We start from the raw sequence: 22,070 nt of genomic DNA, 5'->3' as shown, positions 1-22,070 counted from the left end.
GACTGCCCCAGAGCCTTGCCTAAACAGACACCCAACCCCCACCTACTTTCTTTTTTATTAACCATTTGTGAGACGTGGACATCACTGGCCAGGTCAGGTGAAGTTGGTAGATTTCCTTCCTTAAAGGACATTCCTGGGTGAAATGGGATTTTTTTTCTGGCAATCAGCAACGATTTCATGGTCGTCATTAGACTCTTAATCTTGAAGAACTCTTAGCCGAAGACCTACGCTTGTTTCGTGACAAACGACAACACCTCCCAGTTGCGAACCACTTCGACTTGCCCTCCCCACTCCTTGGATGACATGTCCATCCTAGGCCTCCTCCAGTGCCACAATGATGCCACCCAAAGGCTGGAGGAACAGCAGTTCATATTCTACCTGGGAACCCTGCAGCCCAATGGTATCAATGTGGACTTTGCAAGCTTCAAAATCTCTAACTCTACCTCATCCCAAGATCAGCCCAGCTCGTCCTTACCTCCTTGACCTGTCGGTCTTCTCTCCCACCAATCCACTCCTCCCACCTCACTGACCAGCCCTCACCCCCACTTACCTACACTCACCTGTACTGGCTTCATCCCCGCCTCCTTGACCTGTCCGTCTTCTCTCCACCTATCTGCTCCTCTATCCACCTTCCATCATCGCCTCCCCCTCCTCTCTCTCTCTTTATTTCAGAGCCCCCTTCTCTTCCCCCATTTCTGAAGAAGGGCCCGGGCCCAAAATGTCAGCCTTTCTGCTTCTCTGGTGCTGCTTGGTCTGCTGTGATCATCCAGCTCCACACCTTGTTCTCATGCCTTAGCTGTATTTCATTTCCAACAGTCTATGCACGTGTATTGTATACATAGACCTTGAATTGTGATGGTCTCTTAATGGTACATGTGTGGATGTTCAACCGGGTGCAGTCACTGCACGGCAGTGTTGTTCCTGTGTCCTATGTTATGGCTGTTGTCATTCCATTTCTGTTGTTGGGTTCCTGTAAGCCACTGCTTCTGAAGGTTCATGTGCAATTTGTGCAGATGGCCCATTCTCTTCTTCCTAATCAAGTGCACACAGTTGAGGAACAGCATCAACAATTATGTAAGGTACCAGAGGTTCTGACTGCGTACCTGGCCATTCACTCCTATTTCATACGATTCAGGAAACAACTGCTCCATATGGATTGCAAGGTACCATTTGGACTGGCTTTTGTTGAGACCATGGAAGGCTTATACCCTGACTGGTTTTGCCAATGCTCCCCACTGGCAAGAACCACTGAATCCCTACAGTATGGAAGCAGGCCATTGGACCCATCAAATCCATACCAACCATTTAGTTGTATCCCAACCACTTATCTTATCCTTGTAACCCTGTATTTCCCATGGCTAACCCACCCAGCCTGCACATCCCTGGGCATTACGGGCAATTTAGCATGGTCAGTCCACCCTAACCTGCACATCTTTGGACTGTGGGAGAAACCAGAGGACCTGGACGGCACCCATGCAGACGTGGGGAGAATGTGCAAACTCCACACAGACAGCTGCCTGCGGGTGGAAATGAATCTGAACAGCCTGGTGCTGAGAGGCAACAGTGCTAGCCACTGAGCCACCGTGCCACCCAAAATAAAGTTTGATGAAATAAAGTTTGACTTTTCTCCATTTCACCTTGACTTTGTCACTCAGAGTATCTGGCTTCTGGCTTCAGTAGCTTTTTTTTGTTTTTGGAAGAATAGTTTGGGTGTGGTGTTCCACAAGTCTTTGTATGGGTTACTCTCTGTGCCAACATGGAGTGCATTTTCCATTTGAGGATTGTGTTGACTGTATCTGGGCTGGATATGCTTGATTTCTTTGATTCCTTTCACAACTTTTCACTGTTGCCTTAGCCTTTCAGTTTGACTGGGTATGGTGCACAGTGTTGAATTTCCCCGTTGCTAATGAAGAGGATGAATTCTTTGCTCATGAATTAGGAGCCATTGTCGCTCACCGTAACGACACTAGTGTGTGTTCAAAAATCTCAGCAGTAGTCACTGAAATCAGCTGGTCCACCTCCCAATATTCAGAAACAAGAGTCCATAGCAACTGACCAACCAGTTCCAGCTTCTTCCAAAGTCTACCTGGAATGTCATGTGTTAACAGCAGAGCCCCCAGATGCTTAACTTGGTTCTTATAACATTGGCTGATGTGGTCCTTGCTTTTGTTGCTCATCTGTGGTCAGTAAAAGACATCTTTTGCCTTCTTCAGGCTAGACTCAATTCCTTGGTGGCTTGTATGGATACCCTTTTGCATCCCTCCTCTCAACTACTTTGGGATAATGATTCTATTTCTTTTGTACAAATGCCAGCTCGGTTGTAAATCACTTCTGCATCTATAATACACCCTGATAGATTCAGGTGTTTCCTTGATGTTTTCTAGCCATCCTTTCATCACTTCCTGCAACAGCTGGAGGGTTGTGATGTTTTGGGCTGTTTGTCTGATCTGAGCGAAGCACCTTATCTGTTAGATTCAATGTCTTCACTGGGCCGACATGCTGATTTTCACACTGAACTGAGACGTCACGCTCAGTTGCATCATCCTCTACTTTGCAGTTTGCAAACATGCTGTCGACGGCAGCACTGCCTAAATACACCCGCTTCCCCTTGCTCCTGCCTCGATTTCAGATGATAGCTTTGCAATTTGAGTAAGATTCTTGGCAGGCTCTTTGAAGAGGGCAACAGCGATTGGTGGAAATTGTTGAGGTGTTGATGAAAATGTTCACAAACAAGGACAATTCCCAGGCACTCTGTCTCCATTCTAGAGGAATATGTTCCATTTGCGCTAAAGATCTGGAATCAAACGCAACCAGTTGTTCTTGCTGCATTAGCGTTGCTCCAGGTTCTGGTGAAAGAGGTGTCACAGTAGATTTTGATAAGTCTCTTCCCTACACTCATAAAGTGTAGCAACTTATAACTGTTCTGGTCAGCTCAACAAATCCATTGTGCCTTCACCATTCTGCCATTGTGCATGGAAGAAATTCTAGTTCAGCTTTGTACCTGCGGTTATTTGAGCAAGAGCTGGTAACAGGAAAACCTTGCCATTTTCTCTTGGCTTGCGTTTTCATTCTGGGTTGCTTCTAAGTTTTGTATTTTTCAGTTTTTGTTTCTTAATGGAAGCTTGCAGCTCTGTATGTGCCTATGTCAGTAGCTTGCTTTCTTACACCTCTGCATCACCTCTTGTGCAATGTTTCAAGTGCACAACTCTGTAGGGAGTTCAATGCGAGGGGCTAAATTTTACTGGCAACCACCGAAACGTCAACTTCCTTGCCATTTCATGGAGGGTTTGTCTCCTTGAGCCTGAGCAAGGTTCCTCGTCATGTTCTTTGCAGCTCACCTCAAGAACTTGCCTCCCTGCTCTTCTCTTGCACTGTCTTCCACTCAGTAATGGCAGGCATACTCACCAATGCCAGGATCCCTGGCACTAGAGCCATCATTCAAACCTGACCAAGCACCAGATCCAGCATTGCCAGCTAGGAGTCTTTCCAGTCCCTGTAGCGAGAGGGGAATGAAAAATAAATGTTACCCAGTGCACAGAGTCTGACCTTTAGTTGTAAAATACAAGGGAGAACTTGTAAACATATTGCTATTCATTGGTTACCCGTCCCTTAGCCTCATCCTAAGGGATGTGCTAGTCTAAGGGAGTGCTACTGAACATCTTCTCATTCTGCAATGTGGAGCTATCAGGGACAGCAAAGCTTCTGAATGATTGGAATCACCATTTCTATTCTGCAGTCGCAAAAAAAATGAAGGAAAACTGGGATGTGAAGGCGCTGGTGTTGAACTGGGTCCAACAGGTTTATTTGAAGCCACAAGCTTTCGGAGGTCCTCCTTCAGGTGTTAGTGAGAGAGGTGATACCAGACACAGAATTAATAAGCGAAAGATCAAAGAGTCGCACCACTGATGAGGATGTACTAAACAAATGTAAGATGCTGTTAAATCTTTAATCGGTTAGAAGGTGTTAATTGGTTAACATGTATATGTAAATCCCCGATTCCTTTCAAGTCACTGCCCTGAGAGAACTAAGGGTTTTATCAGTACAAAGAAGGAGTGACATTTTGGGTCAGACAATGCATGTTAGATGTGAGGCCTTGTCTAGAAACTGTTTGTGCTTTGGTTTGGAATTAGACTCCAAAGAGAAGCTACATTAACAGCCTTTTTATATTCATTCACAGGCTAGGCCAACATTTATTGCCCATCCCTAGTTGCCCAAAGGGCAGTTAAGAGTCAACCATATTGCTGTGGGTCTGGAGTTACATATCCTTCCCTGAAGGACATAAGTGAACCAGATGGGTTTTTCCCCAATAACACATTCATGGTCATCAGTAGACTCCTAATTCCCGATTTATTTTATTGAATTCAAATGCTACCGTCAGCTGTAGTGGGATTTGAACCTAGGTCTCGAGAACATTACCTGGGTCTCTGGACTAACATTCCAGTGATAGTAGCACCCAACCAGGCCATCAGCTCCCTTTGGTGAACAGGTAGAAACTGCTTGCCTTAAAGCAGCATCACATTTACAGTTAATGAGAGATCATAATATCCAGCTCACATTTATTGGAGCTCCAATGTTAATTAGGTCCTGCCCTGATCTTGCATTAGTCTAATATTTAGGAAGTGATGTTCTTCCGAATCAAAGCCATCATCCACCTCCTTGGAAGACTACTCTCTCTCTCTCTCTCTCTCTCTCGGCTCGCAGAGAGTAAACCTTGCCTCTCAAGAATGCTGGGGGGATGGGGGATGTGGTGTGGGTGCCATGGGTCAATTGCTTTCCACTTAAGCTGCTGGCACATTGATGTGGCACATTACCACGCAATAACATGTCCATTCCCACTGACTGATCACTGCAGAAATCGAAGGGCAATGAGCTTTTAAGCTCTGGCTGAGGAGGGCACAGTGGAAAAGGACAAGACAGACAGACAATGAACAACACAAGTAGGTACGAAGCGAGTGAGTGCTGAGACAAGCATTAGGCTGGGTGAGTTCCAGCCTGAGTGAGTCTAAGAGCGGGGAGCAAAGTGCCCTGAGGGCAACGTCAGAATGAAAGATGTAGAGCTGGATGAACACAGCAGGCCAAGCAGCATCAGGGGAGCAGGAAGGCTAACGTTTCGAGCCTAGATCCTTCTTCACTTCAGGGTCTAGGCCCAAAACGTCAGCCTTCCTGCTCCCCTGATGCTGCTTGGCCTTCAGTGTTCATCCAGCTCTACACCTTGTTATCTCAGAAATCGCCAGCATCTGCAGCTCCTACTGTCTCAGAATACAAGGTGCTTGTACACACTCAAGTGCTGCATCAAAGGACACCACCCACGCCCTCCACCTCCTCCAGGACTTCCAATTCCCTGGCCTCCAACACCTCATATTCACCATGGACGTCCAGTCCCTATACACCTGTATTCCACATGCAGATGGCCTCAACGCCTCTCCGCTTCTTCCTGTCCCGCAGGCCCGACCAGTCCCCCTCCACCGACACTCTCATCCGCCTAGCTGAACTCGTCCTCACCCTCAACAACTTCTCTTTTGACTCCTCTCACTTCCTACAGACTAAGGGGGTGGCCATGGGCACCCGCCTGGGCCCCAGCTATGCCTGCCTCTTTGTAGGTTACGTGGAACAGTCCCTCTTCCGCACCTACACAGGCCCCAAACCCCACCTCTTCCTCCGGTACATTGATGACTGTATCAGCGCCGCCTCTTGCTCCCCAGAGGAGCTCGAACAGTTCATCCACTTCACCAACACCTTCCACCCCAACCTTCAGTTCACCTGGGCCATCTCCAGCACATCCCTCACCTTCTTGGACCTCTCAGTCTCCATCTCAGGCAACCAGCTTGTAACTGATGTCCATTTCAAGCCCACCGACTCCCACAGCTACCTAGAATACACCTCCTCCCACCCACCCTCCTGCAAAAATTCCATCCCCTATTCCCAATTCCTCCGCCTCCGCTGCATCTGCTCCCACGATAAGACATTCCACTCCCGCACATCCCAGATGTCCAAGTTCTTTAAGGACCGCAACTTTCCCCCCACAGTTATCGAGAACGGCCTTGACCGCGTCTCCCGCATTTCCCGAAACACATCCCTCACACCCCACCCCCGCCACAACCGCCCAAAGAGTATCCCCCTCGTTCTCACACACCACCCCACCAACCTCCGGATACAACGCATCATCCTCCGACACTTCTGCCATCTACAATCCGACCCCACCACCCAAGACATTTTTCCATCCCCACCCTTGTCTGCTTTCCGGAGAGACCACTCTCTCCGTGACTCCCTTGTTCGCTCCACACTGCCCTCCAACCCCACCACACCCAGCACCTTCCCCTGCAACCGCAGGAAATGCTACACTTGCCCCCACACCTCCTCCCTCACCCCTATCCCAGGCCCCAAGATGACATTCCACATTAAGCAGAGGTTCACCTGCACATCTGCCAATGTGGTATACTGCATCCACTGTACCCGGTGTGGCTTCCTCTACATTGGGGAAACCAAGCGGAGGCTTGGAGACCACTTTGCAGAACACCTCTGCTCAGTTTGCAACAAACAACTGCACCTCCCAGTCGCAAACCATTTCCACTCCCCCTCCCATTCTTTAGATGACATGTCCATCATGGGCCTCCTGCAGTGCCACAATGATGCCACCCGAAGGTTGCAGGAACAGCAACTCATATTCCGCCTGGGAACCCTGCAGCCTAATGGTATCAATGTGGACTTCACCAGTTTCAAAATCTCCCCTTCCCCAACTGCATCCCTAAACCAGCCCAGTTCGTCCCCTCCCCCCACTGCACCACACAACCAGCCCAGCTCTTCCCCTCCACCCACTGCATCCCAAAACCAGTCCAACCTGTCTCTGCCTCCCTAACCTGTTCTTCCTCTCGCCCATCCCTTCCTCCCACCCCAAGCCGCACCCCCATCTTCCTACTAACCTCATCCCACCTCCTTGACCTGTCCGTCTTCCCTGGACTGACCTATCCCCTCCCTACCTCCCCACCTATACTCTCTCCACCTTATCTTCTTTTCTCTCCATCTTCGGTCCGCCTCCCCCTCTCTCCCTATTTATTCCAGAACCCTCACCCCATCCCCCTCTCTGATGAAGGGTCTAGGCCCGAAACGTCAGCTTTTGTGCTCCTGAGATGCTGCTTGGCCTGCTGTGTTCATCCAGCCTAACATTTTATTATTTTGGGTTCTCCAGCATCTGCAGTTCCTAATATCTCAGAATTCTATTGGCAGTGGTTTGGGGACATGCCATGATGATGCTGAAAGGGTGCCCACATTCATGGATATGGGACTGGTAGGTGGTTGGCACCCCAGGATACTGGGTACCATTGTCCGAGGAAGAGGAACCTGCAGCTGGAGACACAGGGTACCCGTTCTGTTTGTTCCGCTTGGGAACTGTCACTGCCTAGTTTCCCTGCTCGGCAGATGGGAGAATAGGAAATTGCATCGAAGTGAGGCGAGACTGGACACGACCGAGAGGTCGACGTGTGCAAACAGGGCCCTCACCCAGCTAGCCTCCCATCTTGCCGTGCAGACCCTGGGTGGCAGAATTGAGCTTGGTTTCTCCTCCATGCCGAGAATCGGAATTTTCACCAGCTTTTCTCAACAGATCCACCATCGCACAGGCAAAGCTGGGAAAATTCCACCCAAAGGCTTAATTGAAGTGAAGGTGCCCGGCCTAGCTGGGGGGGAGGTGGGAGGGGTGTTCACATGACTATGGCGGGCAAGGAAGGCAATTTGTACGTGACTGCATTTCAATCCAAACGATTTTCCTCTGTTCTTTCACCGCACACAGGCACAATTAAAAAGATTGCACATTAGACTGTGGCAGGATTTTTGAATGCTTACCCAACTCTTAATCTTGTCATCCTTTGGCCTTGTTCTACAAAGCTTCCCTTATAGTCCAGTAAATGTCAAGGCTGTTCTCTTGTGATTTTAAGAGCTGTGTTGTTTTCAGAGCTGACTCTGGTCACGAGCCAAGAAGCAGGATTAAGCTGCACAGCTAATTGCTGTGTGCCCTGCAGCAGGAGTATGTTCAAAGCAGGAAGTATTCACTGTTGTGTCCAACTGCAAGTTACAGTCGGAGCCGTAAAATAAATCTGAATGAGAGTTTGAAGTAAGCTAAGTCCACGGCACTTCATCTGTGTTTGCACACGACAGAGGCAAGCGTGTTTCCGATCTGTATTTGCTGAGCGTCTGACAACGTTGGGGGGAGAAAAAAAAGGGGATGCAACTCAAACCATTGTAAATCACCCCATCCCCAAATTGGAAACAAACAAAATACCCTCTGGGTGTTTCCCCTGCTCATGGAAGCATGAGGAAATATAGCTGCGGAGACTGGTGCGTTACAGCACGGTATTTCATCAGTGTTGCACCGTGGGATGTCATTCACAAGGGATTAAATAGCATGGAGGCTGAAACAACTGCACAGAGGCTGGTGTACCCTTTATTTACACGTGTGCTCCGGCCAGCCAACATGGATCTGGGCCCGAGGGTGAGGAGTCTCTCTGAATCCCCTGTTTGTGCCTGTCAGCCAGGGCTCCCTGATTGGCCCAGGTTAACAGCCCCAGCCAAGGATCTCAATGTCCACCTGGACCTCATTGGCAATCATGACATCACTCCTTCACAAGCTCTGAGGGTGCAGACCTCTTCTTTCTCATGTAGCCTCCCCTGGGCCCAGGTCTGATCCCTCTAACTCTGGCCTGGACACAGGTGGCACAGTCCAGACCATGCCCTATCCCTTGCGCCCCAAGTGTCTCAGGCGGGTTTCCTCCTCTCCTGCTGATTGTAACTGTATCAAGGCTGGATCTAACTTGAACTCTGAGGCTTGCCTGACACGAGACGGAGGGGAAGAATGTACTGTTTCTGATAGGCCTTCAGGCTGCTCTGAGGGGCCCGGAATGTGAGGTAACAGCTTCCAGGGACCCGCGTGTTTGCTCAGGGCTGGATGGCCTACCTGAACTTCGTAAGTCAAAGGATCTGACCTCGCCTCAGTCTCTCCTCATACCCGTACTCCACTATTTCCATGGCTCTGGCACCAAACGTCGCCCACCCCGCTGAACTAAATTGTCTCTTTCGCTTGGAGAGTGCGTATATAGCCAACAGAAGACAGAGAGAGAGAGAGGCCATTCATCCCTTTATGTCTGCACCAACTCTCTGAAAGAGCTCTCCCGACAGATCCTATTTCTCTGATGGTTTTGCTGAATCGATTTATTTAAACACTGAGTGAATGGAGTAATAAGAATTGCTGAGGTGGATGGATTGAGACCAAGGTACTGTACGAACAGGAGTAACCCAGTTGACCTCTTGGCCGCTGATGAAGGGTCTAGGCCCGAAACGTCAGCTTTTGTGCTCCTGAGATGCTGCTTGGCCTGCTGTGTTCATCCAGCCTCACATTTTATTATCTTGGAATTCTCCAGCATCTGCAGTTCCCATTATCTCTGACCTCTTGGATCTGTTGCACCGTTCAATGACCTTGAGGTCATATTTTAACCCCATTTACTAGGTGTGCTTCCACACCCTTTGGCACTCCCGCCTATCAAACCCGGAGTTAAAGGTCTGGATTGAACTCTGAGTCGCGACACATTTTGAAGTGAAAACGATTTGAAGGAGTGCCTCCTGGCATCGAATTACAGCTCACATGTTTCGGTTATTCCCTCCCCAGCGCCACGTGTCCCCCTCCCCTCCCACCTTGTTCCGAACTGCCGTGGAAAATACTTCCTGTTTATCTACTGAAAGAACGAATCATCAGCCTAAACGCCTCAATTAAATCACCCGTTAACCAGCTGTACTTAGCCCAATACACTGACTCAGTCAGTGCAATTTTTCTCAGGGTTTAGCCCTTTCGCCTCCAACATGAGTCTGCTCAATCTCCATTGGATCCTCTCCAGTCAAATGTACCAAAACTGAACAATGTATTTTGCGTAACGAGAAATTTAGACAAAGGTAACATAACGTTTGCACCTTTTGTGTCCCTTTCTGTTTGATATAAAGGTTTAAGTTCATTTTTCTTTCTCAATTACCATTGCTAATTACATACTGGCGCACACTTCGGCGATGCTCTTCAGTTAAGTGTGTCTTCCTCGTCATCAACTATTTAGAGAAAGCCGGGGAAAGCACCTAGAAAAGCTGGGCAAAAGCTGGGAAATGGGATTACAATAGTTCTGAGGAAGGGTCACCAGGCCCGAAACATGAGCTCTGGTTTTCTCCTTCTCAGATGCTGCCAGACCTGCTGAGCTTTTCCAGCAACTTCTGCTTTTGTTCCTGATTTTTAGATCTCTATGATTCGAAGGCCTTACCCATTCCTAACCACATGCCACCCTGGTTTTAAGCACAGCTGTCAAACGTAGGGCTGGCTAGGCCCTAAACTTTGGAATTCCTTCCCTAAACTGTTGTGAATGTGAAAGTGTTTATGCTCCTGCCAGGTCTAAATTGCATTTTTTTCAGCGCCTATTTGGGATTAATTAGCGTCTCAAGATATCACCCCAAACTGAACAGCCCTCCCCTCATCATTTCTGGCAGATTGCTTTCTCCTTTCGTTCTGTTTCTTTTTCTTGCAGACATAACAGAAATGCCAATTTCCAATTGACCTCATGACTCTTCCTTCAGAATGGTAGCCCCGATACAGTAGGCCCGTGCGCAACAGGCCAACCTCTCTCCTTCTCGGTTTTGATTTGCTTACCTTCTGGAGGCTGTGGAGAGAGAGCAACAGCGGCGATGGCATCTTGAGGAGCGGGGCAAGAAGTTCTGGATCCTGAGCGGTGTCGGATAAAGGTCCCATGTGTGGAAGAGGTTGCAGGCCCGGAGCGATTTCAGTTGGAGGTGTCCCATCTGTGGAAGTGGTTGTAGGGCCAGAGTGGTGTTGGATGGAGGCTCCTCGTGTGTGGAAGTGGCTGTAGGCCCGGAGCAGTGTCGGATGGAGGCCCCTTGTGTGTGGAAGTGGCTGTAGGCCCAGAGCGGTGTCGGATGGAGGCCCCTCATGTGTGGAAGTGGCTTTAGACCCGGAGCGGTGTCGGATGGAGGTCCCTCGTGTGGAAGTGGCTGTAGGCCCAGAGCGGTGTCGGATGGAGGCCCCTCGTGTGGAAGTGGCTGTAGGCCCGGAGCGGTGTTGGATGGAGGCCCCTCGTGTGGAAGTGGCTGTAGGCCCGGAGCGGTGTTAGATGGAGGCCCCTCATGTGTGGAAGTGGCTTTAGACCCGGAGCGGTGTCAGATGGAGGTCCCATGTGTGTGCAAGTGGCTGCAGGCCCGGAGCAGTATCGAATAGAGTCCCCTTGTGTGTGGAAGTGGCTGTAGGCCTGGAGCAGTATCGAGTGGAGTCCCCTCGTGTGTGGAAGTGGCTGCAGGCCCGGAGCAGTATCAAATGGAGTCCCCTCATGTGTGGAAGTGGCTGTAGGCCCGGAGCAGTATCGAATGGAGTCCCCTCGTGTGTGGAAGTGGCTCTAGGCCCGGAGCGGTGTCGGATGGAGTCCCCTCGTGTGTGGAAGTGGATGCAGGCCTGAGCCCAACGTAGTTAGAGTGAATCCAAAGTGTCAGTCCCTTGGCATCTGCGGCAACAAGAGCAGGAATCCCAGGATTTCCCGGAGAGCAGGCCGAAGTGTAGGAGATCGAAGCCTTGCACTTAAGAAAGAACTTTTACCTTTATTCCTTCATTTATCCAATTAAGACTAGGAAGGGCTGTAATGTCAACTTTTAACTTTATTTGTTTGTTTTTCTACTTGTACTGAGAACAATGGTGATATTTTACTTTAAACTTTGTTTCTCTATGTTACTTTGTGTACCTAAGGTTTGTAACCGCGGGCCTAAGATGTGTGGCGGCATTGTACATTTTTCACTGGTCTCCCTGACTTGAGTGCAGAAAGCTTAAATCAAATTGGGTCAAACTACATCAACTCAAATTAACGTGCGAATTGTGCCTCTCCTTCCAGCTGTTTTATCCACCTGGCTGTGTAAATAGAAACTCAGGGCATTACTGACTAAAATTGAAAGGATAGTGACTTGACAGGGTGATAAAGCTTTTGACCTGTTTGTTGTCCACTTTAGTGTCACCGATGTGCACATATGCAATGAAACGAGCAGGATCTCCTTCTACTTTGTGGTGACAAATGAAACCTTACAACCAGTGCCCAAGTCTGATGTGGAAACGGCCATCAGGTACGATTTAAATTGCGGAGCAGGGGTCGACGTGGCGAGATGCCCATCTGGTTACAGCTGTGGCTGACGTTGCCCTTTAAATATTTCAGAATGGTCAGATCTCGGTTCAACAACGCCTTCTCCCTGGACGACGAGACGTTGGAATTCATCGGTGTTGAACCCACCTTCGCCCCAGTTGCTGAGCCATCGGTCACCGTCTGGCTAATTGTGTTCGGTGTCGTCATGGGCTTGGTTGTCGTCGGTTTGATTGTGAACATCATCACCGGTTACCGGGACCAGCGGAAGTAAGTGTTGCCAGTCCTTCCTTTTCTCCTGCTTTCCCTTTCCAGGGTGAAATAGCCGGCTTCCAGGAGCGGATGGGCGTTGTACTAGGGGCTGGGTTGCGGATCTGCTGAGTGACATTTCACTAAAATGGGTAAATGGCTCCCATTGGCACTGTGCGACCATTCTGTGAGTCTGCAAATGCCATTTGTCACTGGGTTGGCCCTGTCCTTGAGGTTACCTCGCTCTTCTGCATCACATCACCATTGGCCCAGCTGGACAAATGGGCTATTTTGGGGCGGCGCGGTGGCTCGGTGGTTAGCGCTGCTTCCTCCCGGTGCTGGGGAGCCCAGTTCGAATCCAGCCTGGGGCGGCTGTCTGTGTGGAGATTGCATATTCTCCCCGTGTCTGCGTATGTTTCCTCCCGCGGTCCAAAGATGTGCAGGTTAGGATGGATTGGCCATGTTAAATTGCCCCATAGTGTCCAGGGATGTGCAGGCTAGGTGGGTTAGCCTTGGTTGACGCAGCGATAAGGTAGTGGGGTGAGTCAGGGTGGGAGGCTCCTTGAAGGTTTGGTGTGTCCTAGATGGGTGGAAAGTCCTGCTTCCATACTGTAGGGATTCTATGATTTCTTGAAGAGAATTTTGCAACAACTGGACATTTCAGAGGAACTGGTTCAAATTGAAAGGGTGAAGGGGTACTGAACTAGATGCTGCACGTGGAAAGAACTCATTGCTATGCTCGAACGTGAGTTCTATATTTCACTTTCAACACAGAAACATGCATATGCCAAGCCTGGCACATCGCTTAGCTCCCAGTTCTACTCTTTCAAAACGAGCATGTGTGGTTTGAAGGGCCTGGGGGAGTCTGGGAATTCTGGACAATCCTTTTTAGTTTTGCTTTTATTTATCTATGGGATGAGGGTGTCGCTGGGCCAGGCAGCATTTATTGCCCATCCCTAATTGCCCAGAGGGCAGTTAAGAGTCAAACACATTGCTGTGGGTCTGGAGTCACATGTAGGCCTGACCAGGTAAGGACGGCAGCTTCCTTCCCTAAAGGACATTGGTGACGCAGATGGACTTTTCTGACAATCAGCAATGGATTCACGGTCATCATTAGATTTTTAATTGAGTTCTTGTTTTAATACTTGAATTCAAATTCAGCCATCCTGCAATTCACTCGATTGTTTCGCCTGGCTGTTCTCTAAGTGTTGGCAGGAGAGTCAACAGTCCCCATTTTTTAATCTTCAGACTATCGGAAATCAAATAGAACACATTGAGTCGGAGAGTGATGGAAAATTTGGGAAAACTTGTTCAGAAATAGTGACCAGGCGCACCTGGGACTACGGCATGGGAATTGTCTGAACGTCTGTGTTGCTCATTGTCAGGGGTCATTGGCTGAAAATGCACAAGGTTGGAACACTTCAAATTATAACTGACTGAGGAAGGGGGTGGGAACAGAATTAGCAGATGTAATGATAGGGTTAGGTTGCTCCATCCTGGTGAGGACAGGAAATTGGCTTCCTTGTTTCCAACACCCTCCTGGTCGATTGCAATAACTATCTGTAATTTTTCTAGCACAGGGTTAACATCACAAGCCAATTTAAAAATGTTGTTAACTGGATCAAAATAAAGGTTTTTTGAGTAAGAGGAATTTCATTATCTACTAACCCAAAAAACAAAGCATTAAATGCACACACACACACAAACACAGGTAATAAGCCTAACAGGGGAGGGGTGGTACAGTCAAGGGGATGAATGCTACACCGTTTAAACATCCTTAGAATTCTGGAGGCATCCATGTTTTAACCTGAGACCGTGGTTGACTACCTGTTGCCTGGCATCCTCGGCAGTGACAAAGCTTTGAGGCCTTGGTAACTGCTTATTTCCCTGACTCACCAGGCACTGTTTAAACTGAGAAAACAGAAGAAACTAAGTGCAGGAGGAGGTTATTCAGCCCTATGAGCCTGCACTACCATTCCATATGATCATGGCTGATCGTTTTGAGGGAGATTAGCAGGAGAAAGAGACAATCTTCCAGTTCTTGATAACAAGCTCATTTTATTTTTCTCTGCTGTGCTGTTGAAAAGCAACTGTTGAAATATACTCCGGTGTATATTCCTGAGTATGGTTCCATTGTCTTTTCAAGCTGCCAGTGTGCTTCTGCTCTAGACTGAGCCTACGGGATGAAAGAAAAGATAGAGTTCTTATTTATTGAAGATTAGAGTGTGATTATCTACATAGCCCATGTCAAAATATCAGGGAAAACATCAATATTGAGGGACAAAGCCAGGAACTGAGCAACCTATCCCTTGCTGGGTGACCTATAATTGTCTGTTCTGAGCAGTTAGAAATTGGCAATAAACGCAGGCCGAGATACCAAGTCATCGTCATGTGAACAAATAAAATAAAGGATTGCTGGGAGTGGCGATTTGGTCAAGATGCCTTTCACCCCTTACACTGTGTGTATGATGCTTTGCACCAGGAGTGAAACTCTATCCTTCTATCACTGGACCATCACTGGTGCAAATTGGGCTCGATGGCGCTAAGCCTAATGAATGCTTTCCTGCCTGGAAAAAAAAATAGGAATTGCAAGTCTGAGCTCAGGAGCCTCAGCCTTCGCAGTGAAAAGGGGAATGTTCTTGCACGTGGGTATCTGTGCTATGACGGTGTTGTTAGGATGTGCTGACTCTTCGATTAGTGCTAATTTTATTTGTCAACAGATTAATCCCAGCAGTCATAAACCTTTGCCTGTCGTTGCCAATGCTATTATACACTTATCTGTTTTTAAACTTTGGAGTGTGTTGCAAGCCTTGTTACCATAGTGATACTGCTCCTGTACAGAATGTTCTAGCTCAGACTGACAGGATAAACAGCCTTGCCTGGTATTAAAGCTTCTGAGCTTTGCTGACCTTTGACCTTGTGGTACAAGCTGCCCCAAATGGAACACCGATTAAAGGTTTAATTTGATGGTGGCAGATCTTTGCTTTGTTCTACATTGTAAAACTGACAGAAACTTTTTATTTATAGGGCGCCTTACATATAATAAAAATGTCACAGGGAATTTTCTCGGATGTTACTGTGCAAACGTGTGCATCAAGCCAGTATTTAGGCGAATGGCCAAATCTTCGTCAAGAGGTTGGCTTTAAGGAGAGTCTTAAAGGAGCAAAGTGAGACCAAGAGGGTGAGAAGTTCCAGGGTTTGGGGCCTAGACTACTGAAGGCTCGTCTCTAGTATGGGACCAGCTAAAACTGGGATACTCCAGAATTAGAGGGACAAAGACATATCCGAAAGTTATGGGGGTCTTACGTGAGATTACAAAGAAGACAAGTTACAGCAGGGAATTGTAAACAAGGATGAACCTTTCTAAATCAAAGTGTTATGTGGCTGAGTGCCAATGTGAGAGAAGAGATGGTCAATAAGTGGGACTTTAGTACCACTAAGGACAGGGCCACCAAGCTTCAGTATCCTCAAGTTTACAGAAAGTAGAAATGAAGACAGCACAATGGAGTCCCGGGGCAAACAAGGCATGGGTGAGGAGCTCCTCAGCAGATTGGCTGAAGTGTGGAGCAAACGGGGAGCAGCGGGTGTGTGGATTGTGAATTGGCAGACTTGGCGATGGCATGGGGTACGTGATAGAGGCCAGCTCACTTTGAAATCTCTCCCAATTGTGGCCAATCAAAGGGAGATGTGAACCTGGTCACTGTCACTGTGACCCAAACCATGGCTGCCCGCAAAGAGCTGCCACCGGGACTAGCACGAGAAATGGACTATGGGGAGTTTTGGCACACAGTCCCTTTGCTGAAATTGTGCTTGGTTTTAACACAGAGGGGCGAAATAGGAAAATGCGACACTTTCTAAAATTCCCATCCCTCGGCAGCAGGAGTACAAAACTTCAGGAAAAGGCTGATGCGATAAAAGCACAGTGTGGTAGACTAAGGTGAACTGGATGTTATTATGTAAAACAAAAAAGTGCAGAAAAGGCATTCATTTTTCATCGGAATTTACCAATTCTCTACATCAGCAAACTGTCGTGAATTATCGAATCCCTACAGAGAGGATGCAGGCCATTTGGTCCATCAGGTCCATGCCAACCCTCTGAAGTGCATCCACCCAGACTTTACACACCCCTACCCCATCCTTCTAGCCCTGCATTTCCCATAGCCCATGCACTTAGCCTGCACATCCCCAGACATCATGGGGCAATTTAGCATGGCCAACGCACCTAACCTGCACATCTTTGGACTGAGGGAGGAAACCGGAGCACCCGGAGGAAACCCACGCAGACACGGGGAGAATGTGCAAACTCCACACAGACGCCCGAGGCTGGGATCGAATGTGGGCCCCTGACGCTGTGAGGCTGCAGTGCTAACACTGAGCCACTGCAAAATCAAAATAAACTTTTGCAAAGAGTGAGCAAGAGAAAAAAAAATCATGCGAGGCTCTCCTTGCTCCTTAATGGTGATCAAATCAAGCCCCAGTGGTGTCCCAGATGATGCTTTGATGTAAGATAACAAAGTGTGGAGCTGGATGAACACAGCAGGCGAAGCAGCATCTCAGGAGCACAAAAGCTGACGTTTCTAGGCCCAAAACATCAGCTTTTGTGCTCCCGAGATGCTGCTTGGCCTGCTGTGTTCATCCAGCTCCACACTTTGTTATCTTGGATTCTCCAGCATCTGCATTTCCCATTATCACTGATGCTTTGATGTCTTTAGCTTAGCAATGTAGGAACTCTGACAATCTCTCCGGGGATTGCAATGAGGTGGTGGAAGAGCTGAAACCAGTGATATGTTTTTATTGTGTTTGCCCTGTGTGTTTCTAGCTCGTAAACGGCTCAATGGTGATAACCATGTGGATAACATGGTGTAGAGCTGGATGAACACAGCAGGCCAAGCAGCATCAGAGAGCAGGAAGGCTGATGTTTCGGGCCTAGACCCTTCTTCAGAAATAACCACATGGATACCAGCTTTTATAGGATGTTCAGGCTCTGCGTGGAGAGCCCAAAAACAGGCAGACGGGTTTAAATCCACTGCCCAGTTCTGGGTACCGAAAGCATGGGAGCAATGCACAGCGATCCCTACAAAGGACCAACCCCTTTGTGAGATGTGAGATGGCAGAGCTGGCTTCTGTTAAATAACTCAGCAGGTTTGCTGCTGCCGTCAGTGCCTTCACAACCCCAGTTTCCACAGTGATCGAAAAGAAGGCCATTCAGCCCCTCAGGCTGATGGTGCGGGATGGGGATTTAGAAGAATGCGTTTCTCCCCGGTCCTCCAGTTAGAAAATTGGACGCAAATTGCCTGACTTTAACAAGGTTGCCCAACTCCCGATAGTCTCCGTGTGCTCACTTTGGCAGCACATATGCTAAAATCGGAACGATACAGCGGAGATTACCATGGCTCCTGCGCAAGGATGACACACAAGTTTGTGAAGTGTTCAGTTTTTTTTGGGTGGCACGGTGGCTCAGTGGTTAGCACTGCAGCCTCACAGCGATAGGGACCCAGGTTCAATTCTACCCTCGGGTGACTGTCTGTGTGGAGTTTACACATTCTCCCCTTGTCTGCGTGGGTTCCCTCCGGGTGCTCCGGTTTCATCCCACAGTCCAAGGATGTGCAGGCTAGGTGTATTGGCCGTGCTAAATTGCCCGTAGTGTTCAGGGATGTGTGGGTTATAGGGGGATGGGTCTGGGTGGGATGTCTGAGTGCCCGTGTGGACTTGTTGGGCCGAAGGGCCTGTTTCCACACTGTAGGGATTTCATGATCTTATGATTTTCAATGATAAGCATTTATATCACAGTGTGGTCCAGCTTAAAAGTTCTAACATACATAATGTTTGAAAAGATCAAGCAAAGTAACTTTGTTGGGTGGGGATAAGGGCATCAAAAAGAGAAGGACAATGGCTCAGTGGTTAGTGCTGCTGCTTTACAGTGTCAGGGTCAGAGGTTCAATCCTCCCCTCAAGCATGAGTCTGTGTGTGGAGTTTGCACATTCTCCCTGTGTCTGCATGGGTTTCCTCCCATATTCCAAAGACGTACAGGCTAGGGTGAGTTGGCCAGGCCAAATTGCCCATAGTGCCCAGGGATGTGCAGGTTAGGTGGCTTAGCCATGGGCAATGCAGGGTTACAGGGATAGGCTAAAGGGGTTGGTCTGGATGGCACGAGCTTCCTAGGATCATTGTGGACTTGATGGGCTGAATGACAGTCTTCCCTGCTGTAGGGGTTCTATATGACGCTCTTAGAGAAGCAATCCTTTTGGAGGAGTTGAAGAATTGAGAACCTCGTGTGGAAGAGCAGAGTGTTAAGACTGCGGGATTAGCAGCAGAAATGACTGACAATTATGAGTCGGTTCATAAATTGAAGTTGGGCTTCCAGCACCAGTGTGCGAGGGATGGAAATTGGGGAAAAGAGAAATCCTTGGGTGGCAGGGGAAAAGGAGAGCTCATTGAAGATAGTTTACCACAGGGTGACAAGGACGGGGCAAGAGAAGTGAAAAAGATCAGGTGTTTTCACTGCAATAAAGTAGGCCATATGAAGGTACAGAGTTTCTGGTTTAAGACAGGAACGGTGAAGGCGAATGGGGGAAATGGCAATGAGTAGAGGGATATGGGCCAAATGCAGGCATGTTGTTCTAGTTTAGTTTGCGAAACCTGGTTGGCATGGGGGAGTTGGGCCGAAGGGTCTGTCTCTGTGCTGTATTACTGCAGTGCTCAGTACTGGGCCCTGCTGGGACCTGCAGCCAGCATGGCTCACAAAGCATGGCCTCCAGAGGGGGAGTGGGGGTGGCATGACTCTGAGGGCTTCAGTTGGGAAAGGAGTGCCGGAAGGTGTGGTGGATAGTGGGGGTGGGGATTGGGGTGTGGTGTGTACCGGACAGCAGAGGGGAGGCATGATGGGTACATGCGCGCTGGGCACCGCCAAGGAACGCCAGCCCCTTCTCACTTTTATTCAGCAGGGTTGGTGAGGAACGGGGCTTTCTGCGCTGTCATGTGAACGCCGCATGCTCCTCCAGCCACCCCAACAAGGCTGAATTCTCTTACCACTTGTGCCATTCATGTGAATCGCTTCTGCAACCTGCCCAAGGTCAGGGCAACCTCCCAAAGACGAAGTGCCCCAAATTGAATGCGGTTGTATAGCTAAGGTAGCAGTAATGTTCTCCGAAGGTTTAACAAAACCTTGATGACTTGTACTCCCTGTCTCTGTTGGTAAAGCCTCATAGTCTCTTTGCTTTCTCTAATAGACTTTTGCATACAAGTGAAGACATTCATGCATGTGTAAGCCCATATCTGTCTGCTTCAGAATGCCATTGAAGCCTTTTCCATTGCTTCAACTATTTTGAAATTATGCCCTAAATCTTTGAGTATGGAAAGCCACTTGGCAAAATTATTTTTGAATATCCACCTGTAAAACATCTGCTGAATGGACCTCTCCGACTTCAAATATTGGTGATCTGGCTTCGGGCGCCTCTTGTGTTGCCGTAACTGTGTTTGCCTCGTTCTGTCTATGTGCCCTATGATCTGTATGCTTTTGTTCGCCATGATCTGCCTGTACTGCTCACAAAACAAAGCTTTCCACTGTGCTTAGGTACACCTGTCTACAACAAATCAAATCAAATCAAATCTCATCATTTCCACCGAGCCCCTTTGCTTGTTTATCAACAGCTTATATTGACTCATGGTTACCTGTCTCTCCCAGCTTCTCCATGTGAACTGGTCTGCAGTTGTTGGGTTTTTCTCTCTACCTCCTTTTTGCTCAGAACAGCACAATTTATCAGTCCCTTAGCGCCACTCCCACTTCTGAGAAAGGATAGGAATATTCTGGATGGAGCCTGTGCAATTTTTATCCTTAGTTCCCCAGCAATTGCGGATACTTCCCGTTTGATGGGGTGATGTTGCTGGTGTCAGCACTGCCAACCTGTTGAAGAAGAAGGGTCTAGGCCTGAAACGTCAGCCTTCCTGCTCTTCTGATGCTGCTTGGCCTGCTGTGTTCATCCAGCTCTACACCTTGTTATCTCTGTTGAAGTATCTCCCTTTATCCACTGGTATCCTATTCAACATTGTTACAACCTGCTTTTCTTTTGTGAAGTCAGATGGCAAGTTTTAATTTGCATTAATCTTAGCCACGCTATCAGCTGCTACGAGGGAATTTCTTTTCCTAGCCCCTGTCGGATTTGACACTGTCTTCGATTGCTCACTTCCTAATGTCACCCCTCCAGCCATAATCTCAAAATGTGGCAAACCGAACATTCTCAAGTCTTCCCTAGCCGCAGGCTGCGATTAAATTCCACTGCATCAATGAAATCGTAAGACGAACAACATAGAGATTGTAGTGATTGGAATTAGGTCAGCCAGATAGATACCCAGAGAATATGGGCTCCCTGATGAGACCTGTTCACCCGAGCCAATCAGGGAGCCCCGGCTGTCAGGGAGCTTCAGGGGTTCTGCTCAGTCGTGGAGATAGCACTGAGGGAGCTGGGTCAGTGTCACGTACTATGCATCTTTAAATAAAGGGTGATTTGGCGATGTGATACCAGCGTTTACAGAGTTATTTCAGAGATAACTTGCAAATATTGATTTGCAATTAATAAGCTTGGTGCACACCTGCAAAACTGATGATAAAGAGGCTTGAAATAAGGTTTTGAACCCAGATTTCAGACGTGTCGAAACCAGTTGCCACACAGTGTCATATCTCACAGTGACATATCTCATCTCTTGCAGGAAAGCACGAGAGTCTGAAGGGGGTGGTGAAGAAAATGAAGACAAAACTCTCAAAAGCATTGAGAATGGGATTTACTGTAATTCACTAGTTGAGTCTCAAGGATGGAAAAATGAAGCCTTCTGTCAGGATGATGACAAATTAACCAAGTTATAAGAGACAAATCTTATTTAAGCCAGTGTAAAGTATCTCCGCAGGCTGTTCCTGCCTCACTCATCATCACCACAGGAAATTAGCCTTACTTGTAAGAGTTCTGATTAATAAATACAAATCAGCTCGGTTTTAATTTTTTTTTCCTTTCCTGATAGTTTACACTAGCTTGTTTTGTGTTAAATGGGCTGCGGAATGATCAACAGATCAAATAGGCCCCATCGCAGCAATTCATCGCATTGGATGTGACAGTATGATGCCTGTGTTCACCATCTTTTGAAGTGTTATTACATAACGGTTGTCGTATGGGGAGAGGCTGCTGTAGTGGGTGAGGACCTCATTAATGAACACCATAACATTGTAAGGGTGGACTGAATGATAAAATACTGCGCAAATGAGGAAAGACTTCCACCTCTCTATGACTGCCCTTATCTATTTAAGAAATTATGTATAAAAACATGGTTTCACTACTGGACCAAATAACTTACAAGTTTGTGAAAACTCATCATTGTAATCATTAATAAACCATACACAAGAATTTGCCTTCCCTAACAAGTACGCATCAGTCTTCATTGTTTTGTCAGTTTTTGTCGACGATTTTTAACAGTTCATGTGTTGACTGGGAACAGGGAATTGGACGGGGGAGGAATTTGTTATGTGTCCAACTGGCAAAGGAGCCATCCTCGACCTTGGTATTGGGGAATAAACCCAGCCAGATAATCAAATGCTTAATGGGGGAGCATATTGGGAACTGTGACCATGATTCCGTATGTTTTTCGTTACCTGTAGATAAGGATAAGAGCAGTCCTCAG

At 48.0% G+C, this 22,070-nt stretch overlaps 1 protein-coding gene and 1 non-coding gene across 3 annotated transcripts in view; both read left to right on the top strand.

The window, feature by feature from the left end:
* Positions 1–21,805, top strand: part of cltrn (collectrin, amino acid transport regulator) — a 31,614-nt gene extending 9,809 nt beyond the window's left edge. For both annotated transcript variants that reach the window (XM_048540854.2, XM_059650046.1), the window contains 3 exons: positions 12,031–12,141; positions 12,231–12,425; positions 21,111–21,805. In XM_048540854.2, the coding sequence (XP_048396811.1) occupies positions 12,031–12,141; positions 12,231–12,425; positions 21,111–21,264 (460 nt within the window). In that variant the 3' untranslated portion in view covers positions 21,265–21,805. The remainder of the gene's footprint in view (positions 1–12,030; positions 12,142–12,230; positions 12,426–21,110) is intronic.
* On the top strand, positions 17,739–17,845 carry LOC125457365 (U6 spliceosomal RNA). The gene has a single exon (XR_007248606.1). It is a non-coding gene; the product is annotated as a U6 spliceosomal RNA (small nuclear RNA).
* Positions 21,806–22,070: the final 265 nt, after the last annotated feature.

Source organism: Stegostoma tigrinum, chromosome 12 (assembly GCF_030684315.1).
Source record: "Stegostoma tigrinum isolate sSteTig4 chromosome 12, sSteTig4.hap1, whole genome shotgun sequence".
NCBI classification, from domain to species: Eukaryota; Metazoa; Chordata; class Chondrichthyes; order Orectolobiformes; family Stegostomatidae; genus Stegostoma; species Stegostoma tigrinum.
Note: the sequence above shows the minus strand (reverse complement) of the source record. Positions and strands in the feature narration are given on the sequence as shown.